Source organism: Balaenoptera musculus, chromosome 16 (genome assembly GCF_009873245.2).
Source record: "Balaenoptera musculus isolate JJ_BM4_2016_0621 chromosome 16, mBalMus1.pri.v3, whole genome shotgun sequence".
NCBI classification, from domain to species: domain Eukaryota; kingdom Metazoa; phylum Chordata; class Mammalia; order Artiodactyla; family Balaenopteridae; genus Balaenoptera; species Balaenoptera musculus.
Window position 1 is genome coordinate 47,428,260 of NC_045800.1, and position 13,860 is coordinate 47,442,119.

The 13,860-nt window shown below is 39.7% G+C and overlaps 1 protein-coding gene across 11 annotated transcripts in view; it reads right to left on the reverse strand.

The window, feature by feature from the left end:
• The window catches only part of LOC118882365 (WASH complex subunit 2-like), a 56,294-nt gene extending 42,468 nt beyond the window's left edge, over nt 1–13,826 (reverse strand). For 3 of the 11 annotated variants that reach the window (XM_036827976.1, XM_036827979.1, XM_036827970.1), the window contains exons 1-7: nt 13,716–13,826; nt 13,508–13,630; nt 12,563–12,727; nt 6,473–6,535; nt 4,532–4,705; nt 1,715–1,808; nt 243–304 (exon numbers count right to left, since the gene is read on the reverse strand). In XM_036827976.1, the coding sequence (XP_036683871.1) occupies nt 243–304; nt 1,715–1,808; nt 4,532–4,705; nt 6,473–6,535; nt 12,563–12,727; nt 13,508–13,630; nt 13,716–13,718 (684 nt within the window). In that variant the 5' untranslated portion in view covers nt 13,719–13,826. The remainder of the gene's footprint in view (nt 1–242; nt 305–1,714; nt 1,809–4,531; nt 4,706–6,472; nt 6,536–12,562; nt 12,728–13,507; nt 13,631–13,715) is intronic. The other 8 variants (XM_036827975.1, XM_036827978.1, XM_036827969.1 and 5 more) reach the window with 5 other exon arrangements.
• Between the last annotated feature and the right edge of the window lie 34 nt (nt 13,827–13,860).

A 13,860-nucleotide genomic window follows, 5' to 3' on the forward strand; every position in this document is an offset into this window, starting at 1 on the left:
ATTTGGTGGGGAGGTGGGAGGGTAATGGTAAAAGAGATTAAAGCAGTTTTCCTTGGTTTTTGTATACAAGACAAAAAGGAACTCCCACCCCAAGGGGAAAAACTTCAGAATATGGCTTCTGTCACTATTAAAAGATTTATGTAAACAAACTGCTAATTCACAAATACGTTATTTATTTAGCCCACTAAACACACCCTAAGTTTCCTGCCCACCATGACCTGGACATACCAGAAAGCCCTTACCTCTTCTTCATTCTCTTCTTCACTGTCCGCAATACTACCACGATCGCTGCCTACTGAACCTTCTGGTGAGAAGAAAGATAAAGGTTATCGCCAATATTCATAAGAAAAGATCCTTAGTTCCTTTTCAAGATCACAAACCACCATACATCAGCATCTAAAGATTTTGATAAAATCATCTATACCCATTAAATGGAATTAAAAGTATCTTCACTATAGTGAGGAATGGAACATTTACATAGCCTCAAAGTATCACCCCACAAGATACTTATTAGTTACAAAAAATATATATTAGTTACAAAGAAAAAAACTAGTTTGCACTCCTCGAAGATGTTGAGGTTGTAAAAAGCAAAAAAAGGCTGAGAAATGGTATCAGACTGAAAGAAGACTAGAGAGATTTGACAACTAAATGCAGTGAGTGGACTGGATTTTGAACCAGAGAAAAAGAGAGACTGTAAAGAACATTATTGGGACAACTGGCAAAATCTGAATATGACTGAGGATTAGCTAGTACTACATCCAGTTAAAATTTCCTCACTTTGATAATTATACTTTTTGTTGCTGTTGTCGGAGAACAGTCAACTGGTGACTTTATTTCATATAAAAGTTAAATCGAAAGAAGAGGTTGAAAAGTCAAGTATATTTGATTTGTACATACTTGCCAAGTCTCACAGGATTCAACCACTTTGATAATTTTTCTATTAATAAACAGGATAGACATATTAAAAGCCTCACATCAAAGCCCAATAGACATGTCCAACCAAGATGACATGTGCAAATGAATATGCAGAATATGCAGCTATAAGAGAAAGTTCTTATTCTTAGAAAACACACACAGAAATACAGTTGTCCCTTGAGGGATTGGTTCCAAGACCCCCTTTCCCCAACACACACACACACACACACACACACACACACACACACACACAGATACCAAGATGGCATAGTCTGCATATAACCTACACACACACCTTCCCACATCCTTCTCCTGTATACAGGCTTAAATCATCTCCAGATTACTTATAATACCTCATACAATGTAAATGATACATAAATAGTTGCAAATACAATGTAAATAAATGCTGTGTAAATAGCTGCCTGTGCGTGGCAAATTTAAGTTTTGCTTTTGGGACTTTCTGGAATTTTTTATTCCCAAATATTTTCAGTCCAGGTTGGTTGAATACATAGATGCAAAAACCCATGGATACAGACTGCCAACCGTACGGAGAAGTAAGAGGGCATGACGTCTGCATGATGTCTCCCAAACAGGTTCAGAAAAAAATATTATGTATATATAGAGGGAATGATAAAACAAATGTGGTGAAATGTTCACAAATGGTAAACCTGGGTAAACAGTATGTGGGAGCTCTCTCTACTAGTCTTATAACTTTAATGTAAAGTTTGAGATTATTTTTAAATAAAAAGTTAAGATATAAATGTTAAAAGCAACAAAAATATTTGGTGCAAAAGAGTACCTTCACTAGATAGCTCTCCAAGACCTACATCTTCCTGCTCCATGAATAGCTTTGACCCAATTAAATAAGGTAAAGGACGGTCAATGTATAGATCCTGTAAACAATGAAAGGGAATAAGCCATTAAATATTTAGGTTGAAAATAAAATTAGGCATTCCATTTGACATCTTGTTCCCTCTGACTACCGCCCAAAAGTTACATAATGAAAGTGGAGAATAAGAAACGCAGCAGGAGTTTTTTTTTTAGATCACTGATTTAAAAAAAATTAAATCCTAGGTAAAGATGGCAAAGTAAAGCTGAATCACATAGAATCTCCCTTCTCAACTGCCTTATTAACAAAAACGACAAAGGCTTGCAAAAAGTTTACTAGCAGTAACCGAACAAGGAAAGGGGCACAACTTCATAGTAATACGTCCAAAAGGAGGAGGAACAAGGAAAGAAACCGGAAATTCTGGCAACCTTTGATGATGGTAACCTATCTTCCTCCCCAAAAACTCAACTCTGGTGAGCAAAAATCAACCAATCAATCAATCTCAAGATCCAAGTCCTAAATTTGGAAAAGAACACTGAGGAAATAACCCAAACGGTTTTATGACTTGAGAAGGCAGGTGGGTAGGGGGACGTGTGTACAAACAGGACACAAGTAAGGCACAGAGGAAGGTAATGGAGGAGGACTCCTTCACACTTCATCAGGGCAGAGAGGCAGGAACACAGAACATAAAGCATGGGCTAGATGAAAAGAAACAAGAGTGGCAACTGGGCGAATATTTACAGTCAACATAATTAACTAAAGGAATGTTTCCAACGGACTGATGAGAACTACCCAGCAGAAAAAAATAACCCAAAGAAGAGAATAATAATATGTCCCAGAGGTTCACACTGCAGAATTTAGAGAAGTGAAATTGGTAAAATAAGACCAGATGATAAAACAACAAAACAAAATGAAGGATACTGTCTACAGAACAGTACATGTTGGAGATCCTTCCACTGAAAGCCATCACACACATCAAAAATTTAGAGTTAAGAAAGCACTCCAAAAGAAGAAGTAAAGGGCTTTTCTGGTGGCAAAGTGGTTGAGAATCCGCCTGCCAATGCAGGGGACACGGGTTCGAGCCCTGGTCCGGGAAGATCCCACATGCCGCGAAGCAACTAAGCCCATGCGCCACAACTACTGAGCCTGTGCTCTAGAGCCCACGAGCCACAACTATTGAGCCTGCATGCCACAACTACTGAAGCCCGCATGCCTAGACCCCGTGCTCCACAACAAGAGAAGCCACCACAATGGGAAGCCCGTGCACCGCAACGAAGAGTAGCCCCCGCTCGCCACAATTAGAGAAAGCCTGTGCACAGCAACGAAGACCCAACACAGCCAAAAATAAATAAATAAAATTAATTAATTAAAAAAAAAAGGAAGAAGTAAAACTGTCACTGTTTGCAGATAACATGATACTATACATAGATAATCCTAAAGATGCCACCAGAAAACTACTAGAGCTAATCAATGAATTTGGTAAAGTTGCAGGATACAAAATCAATGCACAGAAATCTCTTGCATTCCTATACACTAACAACGAAAGATCAGAAAGAGAAATTAAGGAAACAATCCCATTCACCATGGCAACATAAAGAATAAAATACGTAGGAATAAACGTACCTAAGGAGGTAAAAGACCTGAAAAAAAAAAAATAGAAAAGAAAGCACTCCCCCCTGGGGCAACCTCCCATCTTCACAGTGAGGCATGGCCCTTTGGCCTTAATATCTCCTCCCTATAGAAAAGAACCTGGGTGCAGGGAAGAACAATTCTGATGCTTCACCAATGACAGAAAGCTTGGGAAGGTTAGTGTAAAAGATACAACAGCAACCAATTTAGTGCAAAGAAATGGAAGTGCTAATTGAGCTAATTGTTCACTGGCTTAGGAGGCTTGTTTCCAAAGTCCTCCTGTAACAGAGAAAGTGGTGTGTGACTTGGAAGTAGCAAGTGTGGCCCAGGCAACACATTTCCCAGGGTCTGCTGCTGACTTCCAAATCCCTATGGTGAAAAAGCAAGCCGGCGAGCATATCATGGTTAAAGGATCAGCCCCAACTTGGCGCTATAAGCTCAAATCGGAAGAGAAATGTGCAGTGAAATGAAGGACTAGAAGAGACTGGTTTTGCAGCATGTTTCAATTCACAAGGCACTTATGTGTCACAAGGACTCTCAAAATCAGTAAGGCAACCTCCTGTGTTTACTACTGAGCCTGAGAGAAAGTAACAGTAAAGCAATAAACATCTGCTAATAGTTTCTTCGTGAACACTCATAGCAGCTTTATTCATATTGGCCAAAACCTGGGAACAACCCACATGTCTTTCAACACTTTGGAGGTTCCCTCTTAGTGCAAGCTGCAGAATGTCAGGTTCCCAACAATCCCTACCTCTCATCAGCCTCCTCATCCTTCAAAACCCAATTCAGATCTCATCTTCACCCTAATTTCCCCAGCTAGAAGTCAGAACACTTATGATGGTGACTCTTGTAAAGCCTCCTCTCTCGCACCATCTGGTACTGCTGTAATAAGCATCCTGAGAGTAGGAACCATGTCCTGCACCTTTGTACTCCCCCAACTTGGCATGCTAGTACCTAGTAAGTGCTCAATCGATGCTTGTGTACAGCAACTCTTTCTGATCGATGGAGTCAGTATGAGACTGACATCCTCAGTGACATCCTCTAAGTGACATCCTCACTTCCTAGAAGTGAAGTCCATGTCTTACCAATTCCGTGCCCAAGTAAAGTACCCAAAACACAACAGGCATGACAATAAATATTTCAACTGAATATCTTTACCTTTGGCTCAAGGATCAATTCCACCCGCTCATTAGCATCATCTTCTTCAGAGTCTGAGTTTCCTGCTTTTATATCTAGTTGCTCAAATGCACTGTCCAACACTTGTAAACCGTAGTTCACAGCCTCCTGAACTTTAGGAATCAGATCTACTTCTTTCTGTTCCCGGGTCTTTTCCTAGGAAAAAATACTGTTCAGTAAGATCTCCAGTATATCGATACCACCCTAATAAAACACTGGGAATGTTTGCTAAAGCCTAGGCTCATGCTCCAAAAAAAAACCCAAATTTTAATTAAAAATGTTAAATTCTTAACAATTTAAAATGTTAAACAATTAAAAACGTTAAAAGTCAGATTCTGCTGAATGCCTCAACACAGACTTTGGAGTGGTAAATCCCAAGTTTGTCTATGCGTTGAACACACATCGAACTACGTAAGGTCCTGGAGCTCCGGGTTCATCATCTACAAAAACAAAAGCACAACTATGGTGTGATGGTTCAGCTTTTATAGGCTATGTAAAAGAATCTTAATAATGAATGGCAAATCACAAGACATCCAGGGGCACTTCACCTCCTTGCTACTGGAGGAACGAAGGGCCTAGACTTTTAGCTTCGCCATGGCTGTATCCCACTAGCCTTGCTTAATGATCCTTTGGACAATTTTAGGAGCTAAGACTTAGAAGAAAATACCCCAGCCAGAGATGTCATTTTTCAATTACAGTTAAAAAAAAAAATAACTGGACAATTACGATTATTCTATGAACTTGTTTCAAACCAAGAGAGGGTCAGTTTCATCTCTAATCTATCCTGTACATCACCCTAGATCAATGCCCCCAACCCCGACAAAACTCTGTACACATCACCAACCTGCTCAAAATATTCCACAGGTCTCCACCTCCTATAACAGCAGCTCTCATACACTCAACTGTGTCATCAGTTGTAAGAAATATTGCAAAATATATTTAGTGTCATTTCCCCTCCTCACAAATATTCTAGAAGTTGATACATAATTACAGAAAGAACCAAACCATACAGTGTTGTTTTGACAGCCAAAGGGGAGAATCTGAAGAGTATTTTATACTACCTCAAGTGTGGAAGTCTTTCTAATTTAGCTTTTTTGTTTTGGCTGCATCTTTTCTGCACTCTGGTATGCTTGATTCTGAGTTAAATAGCTAACATTGTACTAAGTGTGCGAAAACATGCCTGTGAAATAAATATATAATGGATGTTTTAAAAATAATTCACTAAATAGCTATCACCTTAAAATTGAACCCTGACTTGGTGTAACCAGATACTATAGCACTTAAATGGTTAGCAAATCCCTGAGTACTATTAAAAATAAAGATTAAAAAAAAATTTTTTTAAGGCTAGAAACAGGCAGAACTGTAGCTGGTTTTTAATATCCTTTCTTAGTCTAACGTCTTCATATGTTACAATCAATATGGCTTTCATCTTACTTTCATTTTCAAACTGGTAGGAATAAGAATCAAAGCAATCATGAAAGGATAGGGAAGCACAATCTTCAAAGAACTCACAAACTACAGCCCAGCATGGCCTACTTTTTTTATAGCCCTCAAGGTAAGAAAGCCTTTTACATTTTTAACGGAGGAGGGGGAAGGGGAGGAGGAAGAGAAGAAAAAGCAGCAAAGAGACATAGGTCAATGCGGCCAGCAAACAAAATATTTATTATCTGGTCCTTTACAGAAAATCTCTGCATACCTCTGCTCTATTCTTAAGCCAGAATTCAGGAACTTAATCTATACATTTCTTAATACACTAAATTTCACAAACTAAAGAGTTCAATTGTTGGGCTGTCAGGAGCAGCTTTTCCAATTACCCCCAGTGTCCATCTCTCTGCCCACAATCCCTCCACCAGCCACATCACAAATCTCCACCACTTTTCTTCTCGAAAGGAGCCCAAAAGAAAAGTGATTTAACGCAAGTACCTGTTCTGGTTTTTCTGCCTCAGGTTTGAGCACTGGCTCCTCCACTTCTTCATCATATACACGCTAAACACGGAAGCAAATTCAGTTTGGAATGGTCAAAACAGCATTTGGAATCAATTACAATGTAAGAATTCAATACATAATTTAAAAAAGACAAAGATGGGGAAGAAATGATTATTCAACAAATGGCTGAGGGAGCTGGTCAAGGGCAAAAAGCAAAGAACAGTAGTCAACTCTCCCAAAATTAAGTTTAAAAAAAAAGACACAAATGACTAGGAAACATGAGGAAAAAAACTTCAATCTCATTGTTGACCACAGTCACAAAAACAATAAGAAATTGGTGTTCACACTTTCTTGTTTAATCTAATACTTAATGCTGACAGAGCAATGATACAGGTACTCAAATGTGAGGCTATGAGAATACCAAGTGGTAGAACCTACCTACTAGGTAACAAGAGCTTTAACATTTTGCACAGTGGAAACGGTAAAGGTAAGTTATTTTAATCCTGTTGCTTAAAATGGTTGCTAAATTTTTATTATCCCATTTATAAGAAATAGATAGGCCAAGCCTACCAATGATTTGCCAGAAGGCCAGGCATGGGACTGACCCATACAGCTGGAGCAGGCAGCCTCTCTTTTCCAAAATAGATCTATCACTCTGGCAACTCATTGTAATTTCCTTTTTTAACTATACATTGTTGTTTAAACTTCCAAAGTAAAACATTCTCATTATAAATAGTGCAATGATGAAAATGTTCTGGAATTAGATATTGGTGATGGTTACAAAACTTTGTGAATACACTAATACCTATTGACTTGTACACTTTTTAAAAGGGTGAACTTTATGGTATGTGAATTGTAAGTCAATTAAAGATTAAAAAGTCAATATAAAGATATAAGTGAAAGAGATGTGTTTAAAAATTTTTCCATCCTTACCTCCAACCAAACCCTCAGAATAACCAATTTAAACTTGGTGTGTGCTCCTCTATGTTTCCCACATAGAAACATACACAAATATATACAGACATATGCACATATTCAGAGTTCTCCCACTCTTCCTGCTTTTAAATAAAAATGCACTTATACTTTACACATTTCTCTGCCCCACTTTTTCACTTGATAGTCACATAAACCACTTTCTAGGTCAATGCAAATAGATTTGATTCAATCTTTTTTATATCTGCACAATATTCTATGGCATGAACTTGACTATAATTAATTCAATAATTCTCTATTAGGGAACATTAAGGAGATTTCCAGTTTTTGCTGTTGTAAATAAACTGCTGTAAACATATGCACACAAATTCTTAGGCCCTGGATCTTTTATTTCTATAGGCTTCCCAAAAATAGGATTGCCAAGTCACAGGACAAAACTGTTTTTTAGACTTAATAGCTACCTCCAGATTTCTGGCCACAAATGTGGAGCGACTCACACTGTCCCCACAACACATTCAAGTGCCTACTTCCCAGACTTCTGCCAGCAGTGGGACCATGCTACCCACCTTTTAAAAATATCTGCCAATCTGACTGGACAATGTTATTTTTAAACGTTCGTATCTTCTAACCCAAGAATTCTACTTCTTGAAATTTAGTTCCAAGAAAAATAAATACAAACAATAAGATGCTCATGGCATCAGATTTATAGTGCAAAGTCACAAACACCAAATCTGTAATTCTATGCAATTCCAATCAAAGTGCTAATAGAATTTTCTGGGGAATTTAGCAAGATAATCCTCAAATTCACAGAGGAAAGAAAAAAGCCAAGGATAACCATGACAATTCTGAATAAAAAGAAGTCACAGGGATTTGCCCTATTAGGACTTAATAGAAAATCTCTGGTATTTAAGATTGTGATACTGACTATGGCAGATAAACATAATAAAAGACAGAGGCAAGAGACAGACCCACAATTACATGTAAACCTGATTTTATATTCACAAAAACACACATTCATACATATAAGTCACTGAGGGAAAGAACTACACAATAGGGCTTCCCTGATGGCGCAGTGGTAAAGAATCCACCTGCCAGTGCAGGGGACACGGGTTTGAGCCCTGGTCCGGGAAGATCCCACATGCCACGGAACAACTAAGCCTGGGTGCAACAACTACTGAGTCTGCGCTCTAGAGCCCACCAGCCACAACTAGTGAAGCCCGCGTGCCTAGAGCCCATGCTCCGCAACAAGAGAAGCCACCGCAATGAAAAGCCCGCGCACCACAAGGAAGAGCAGCCCCTGCTCGCCACAACTAGAGAAAACCCACGTGCAGCAACGAAGACCCAACGCAGCCAAAAGATAAATTAATTAATTAATTATTTTAAAAAAAGAACTACACAGTAAAAGTTACTCATATGGAAATGAACCAAATGAGATCCCTACCTCATATTACATATACCTGCACCGACATACATCCACACAGATATACTCTCCAGGTAAGAAGAGTAAAAAGGCAGAGATACAACGGAGCCCATACCCAAAATATTTAGAGATAAGGAAAAAAATGGGAGTTGGTCCTTTTAAGCAAATATGGCAAAATATTAAAATCTGTTAATGCAAGGTAGTGTATATTATTAGCATTTGTGGTTATTATCTGTTCTTTTCTAGACACATGAAATATTTTATTTAAAAAAATTGATATCGAGAGATTGTTAAATGATAGGCACATAAGGAAATAAAAACAATAAAAATTAAGTTCACAAAATCTTACAGATGTGTTAAAATGTTTATAAAATAATACACTAACATTAAGAAAAATGCAGGCTGCCAATATATAGAAAAGGTTAAAGTTATACACATACATATATACTCTTAGAAAGAAATATGCCAAAATGTTCAGTGGCTGGTTAATTTGGGGTGGTGGAATTATAGCTGATTTCTGTAGTTTTAATTTTTTCACACTTTAATACTTTTTATATATCCCAATCTCTCCTACAGTGAGCGTTCATTACTTTTATAACAAGAAAGGAAAACACTTAAAGCCCAATGTCTGCATGGAAAATGGACTTGGAATATACATGTCAAAATGTTAAGAGGCTCTCCTTTAGCATCTGAAATTTCAGATGCTTCTTCTTTTTCCATACTTAAAAAAAAAAACTGTTCTATAAAGGCCAGAAATTTGGGGAGTAATTTTCAAAGGCAGGAAGAAATAAATTAAATAAATCTTAAAATGGAGACTTTAAGACAAGGCAGCTACCAAGGTCACGTCAGACTTTAAATAGCGAGACCATTTAACCTGAAATGTTGAGCTTCATGCTGAGGTCTCAACAGCACTAACACCCTGCTTTTTCTATTGCCTGTCATTAAAAACTACCTCACAAGAGATCAGCAGCCTGTGGAAAGCCAAACATGACATCTAAGAAACCAACCAGCAAATACATAAAACCCATGGGATCTTTCAAGGGTGGCCAGGACCATGCATCTCAAGTACTCAGTACACAGCAGGAAATCAATGCTAACTTCCTTCACCCTTACCAGTTTCACCCAACTCACAGCTTCGTGGGTTTTTTGATCATTTTAAAATTAGGTAGCCATTCCCAGAACTGTTAAATATCTTTGATATTTCCCCTCAAAGCATCTTTTCCTCATTTGGGGAGATGAGGTAAGAGGTGAAGGTGGGGAATTAGGGAAAACGCTGATGAGGGGCTGAGATTTCTTAACGTGTCATAAACAGCCCTGGTCCTTTTCACTTTTGTGATCTCTCATTAATTCATTGAAATATTCACTGAGTCCTTATATATCAGGCTCATGCTGAGCCCAAGGAATACAACATTTAGCAAAAATATGGGGTTTGATTTAGTAGGGGAGTTCAACACATCGAATCATATCAATAAATGTAAAATTACAATCATGGGAAGTGCTACTAAAGAAATCATTAACTAGGTCACTTAATGTTTCAGGACAAAATTCCTAAATTAACAGATTAATGAAGCTTCAAGAATTGTACTCCCTCCGGATAACACACTGATGCACTGGTCACTGTTAATCAGCATTTCTCCTCCTTCAGAGTCCCCTCTTGAGCCTTTACTAAAGGCACTAATTTCTCTTGCCCTGGAAAGTCCTGATTGCTCTTCAGTTTCACTAACTGTAATGCAGTTTGCAATCTACTAGCTGCCTCTAGGTCAATTACTAAAACCCAGAAACCTATGACTGTGGGTATCTTTCCAATAAACTACCATGAAACCAAATGGCACCGTCATTTAAGCCAGAATTGTAATACATGAGTACTGGCCAGGGTTTGAAGAAAACACATGCAGAGTCAAATCACTGCCAGATGTATTATCAGCAGGTAGTTTATTTCAGAGTTTTATTAAGCATTAGCCATACTCAACATCATCATGCTCTACCACAAATGGAAAAACACGTAACACATGGCATTATAGGGAGGTCTGGGAAGCAGTTTGATTTGGCAGTGGCAACAGGCACATCTAAAGGGGAATTTGGCTGCAGAATGGAAGGGGAAGAGGCATAAGGACTAAGGGGATGGAGAGATGGATGGAAAGTAGGGAATCCAAGAAGTGAACAGAAATAAAGAACTATTACCAACAAATAATCAACAAAAACAAAAAACAAACAAACAAAAAAAACACCCACAAAAACTAGATTATGGGAAACTCAGAAGCTAAGAAAACTTGGCCAGAAAAGAAGAGCTAGAGAAAAGAAAAAGACCTGAAGGTTATGATTCAGAAAAAGAAGCTTATGATGCCCCTCACCCCCAAAGTAACAGTCAGGTACCAATCCAGTACCAATGTGGTTACAGGCACATCAGGTACAAAAGAAGCCTCCCAACTCTATTCCTTGCCCAGTCTAGGGCTGCAACACTGACTGCAGAGAAGAGCTAAGCACCTGATCCAGCAAGAAAGGTACAGAATGAGAGCAACAGGTATATTCAAAAGGACACGGAATTCAGCATGATGAAAAAGTGATGGGGCTGCATACACCTGTAAAGTAGAGATGAGAGTCCTGTAAACTGCCTCTTCCAATGGGAAAGATGCTCAGGACCAAGATTGACATTCTGTGTAGACAACCAGAAAATGACTACAGAGTTGACTAGAATATTTGTTACATTTTAAACCTACTGGTAAAGAGATATTTAAGACCTTTATTAAGATCTTTATTTTACACACAGCTTCCCCAAAAAGCCTAGTAGTGGCATTTCAACCTGAACTATTAAAAATGTACAAACATGCTGCATAAGATACCTGCATGACAATATTTAGTCTCTTCTTAACAATCCTAAATCTTGGGCTTTGTATAATCTTGCAATTTTTGAAATCTTTTTTTATTACTTTGCATCTAACAATCTCAGGAGATAGCCTACTTTACTAATTCTCTTTTCACAGATTAATTAACACTGATACTCAGAAAGTTAGCCGCCCTATGAGAAATACAGAACAGCTTAACTAAGCTTCCTCTCCATCCTCTGTTAACAATCTCCCCTACAGTCATTGGGCTCCAGCCACACTTGCTTCCTTTTTATTCTGGAATTACACTATTATGGAAGATTATGATCTTCTCTAAGGAGGGGCTCTGTCTAATTTATCTATGTATTCCTAGAACCTAACACCTAGAAATTTGATAAATATATAGACAAAATAGCACTTGGGTTAAAGCTCAATAATCTGTTTAGAGCTGATTCTATGGCATAGGTTCAGCCATCATAACAAAATGTTAGTTGAGAATATTCCAAGTAGACACACACATGCCTTTAATGTAACTTATCAGGACATAATGGATACAATCAATAACCTGATGGTGTCCAGAGGATCAGACCAGGTGTATGGCTTTCCTTACACAGCATGCTCATAACAAAACTTGTTGGAGTGCCATGCAATTCAGCACAACTGCTGACTACACCAAAACTAAAAATCAGTGAAAACACTGGAATGTGAGGAAGTTTTATCATTAGGTTTTTTCAAAGGCTTGAAAAAAAATAAACTTTACTAATAAAAAGGGGGGGGGGCATCAATCTCCAAGAACCACTACTTCACCAATATTTAAGAGAACCTAATAATGAGTCGCTTAGTATCACAGTGACTCTTGCTCCTTCTAACAGTATTATTTTTTTATAAGTCTGATGTAACTAAGTAACTCACGTTCTCAATGAACTGGGTATTAGACAGCATAAGGAAGTCATTGAAGACATTATGTAGTCGACAATCTGTGGCTTTAGTTTCCCGAATTAGTCCATCCACTTGCTTCTTGATTTCATGGGTCCTAGAGATAGTCTGCTGTGAGAATTCCTGTAGAAACTGTAGTAACTATTTAAAAAACAAACATACAGTAGAATCAATATTATATGCACCTATTCTGCGTGTCAAAACAGAAAAGAACCCATTTCCTTTCGCCTGTGTGTGTGTGCGCCCGTGTGCTGGAATGTAAAAGGGATGCTGCTTTTGACAGTACCAAGACCAAGTAGCATCGAAAAACATTAAGAAAGCTCATCAGAACAGTGGCAATGAGTCAATGGATACTTGCTATCTCGTTTCTGGAGGAATTTAAAAGTCCTGTTTGGTTGTCATTCTACAGGGATCAGAGACAAAGGGAAAAATATCAAACCACTACTCTTACCCAAAAATCCTATTCAAATGGAACTCTGGAATCACAGTTCTGAGCTTATTGGGCCCCCGGCCTAAAGAGTCCCACTCAAGGTTATCCATATACTGGTTTGTCTACCGCTCCGCTCAGTCCAGGTCCCAACATGGAATAGCCTAACTAGTGCCATGTAAGCCTGCGAGGTGGCGGAAGCCGATCCCCGCTCAGGGTGGAGTTGGGCGCCTGGCTAGAAAACCCAAACAAGGAAGGGCCGCAGTCCGAGTGGGAACACTGAGAGGGCTAAGGTCGACCAGCCCGCCTCCACCCAAGTGCCTGGGGACTACCATCCGGGAGTTTTCGAGGGCGAGAAGGGACGTTATTAAGTCAATGAGAGGCAACAGGATCGACTGGGTGGAGGGGGACTGGGGGCTCCCATCCCGCTCGCAGGCCGCGCATCACCCCAGAAGGCCCGCCCTCCCCTCCGGTCCCTGGGGCCCGCCTCTCACGCCGGCGTCGGCTGCCAGCGACCAGCTCTGGCTGCTCCTGCGGATCTCCTCCACCGACCAGGGCCGCTCCCACACGGGCTCGGACACCGGCGGCCGCTCCTGGTCGGGGGTGGTCCCGTTCATCTGCAGCGGAAAAGACGAGAAGAGGGGCTGAGCTCTGGGGAGGCGGCGGTCAGGGCCAAACCCTAACCCGAACCCCCGCCCTCACCATCCTGGCTGTGCAGTTCGGTAGGCTCAGGGAGCCGCAGGACCACACCCGCTGAGCCCCGAATGTCTCCGGAAGCTAGCGGTGCGGCCCTGGCACGTGACCGGCCTCACGTGACCAGAGAGCAGGTGACCTGCCCCTCATGTGA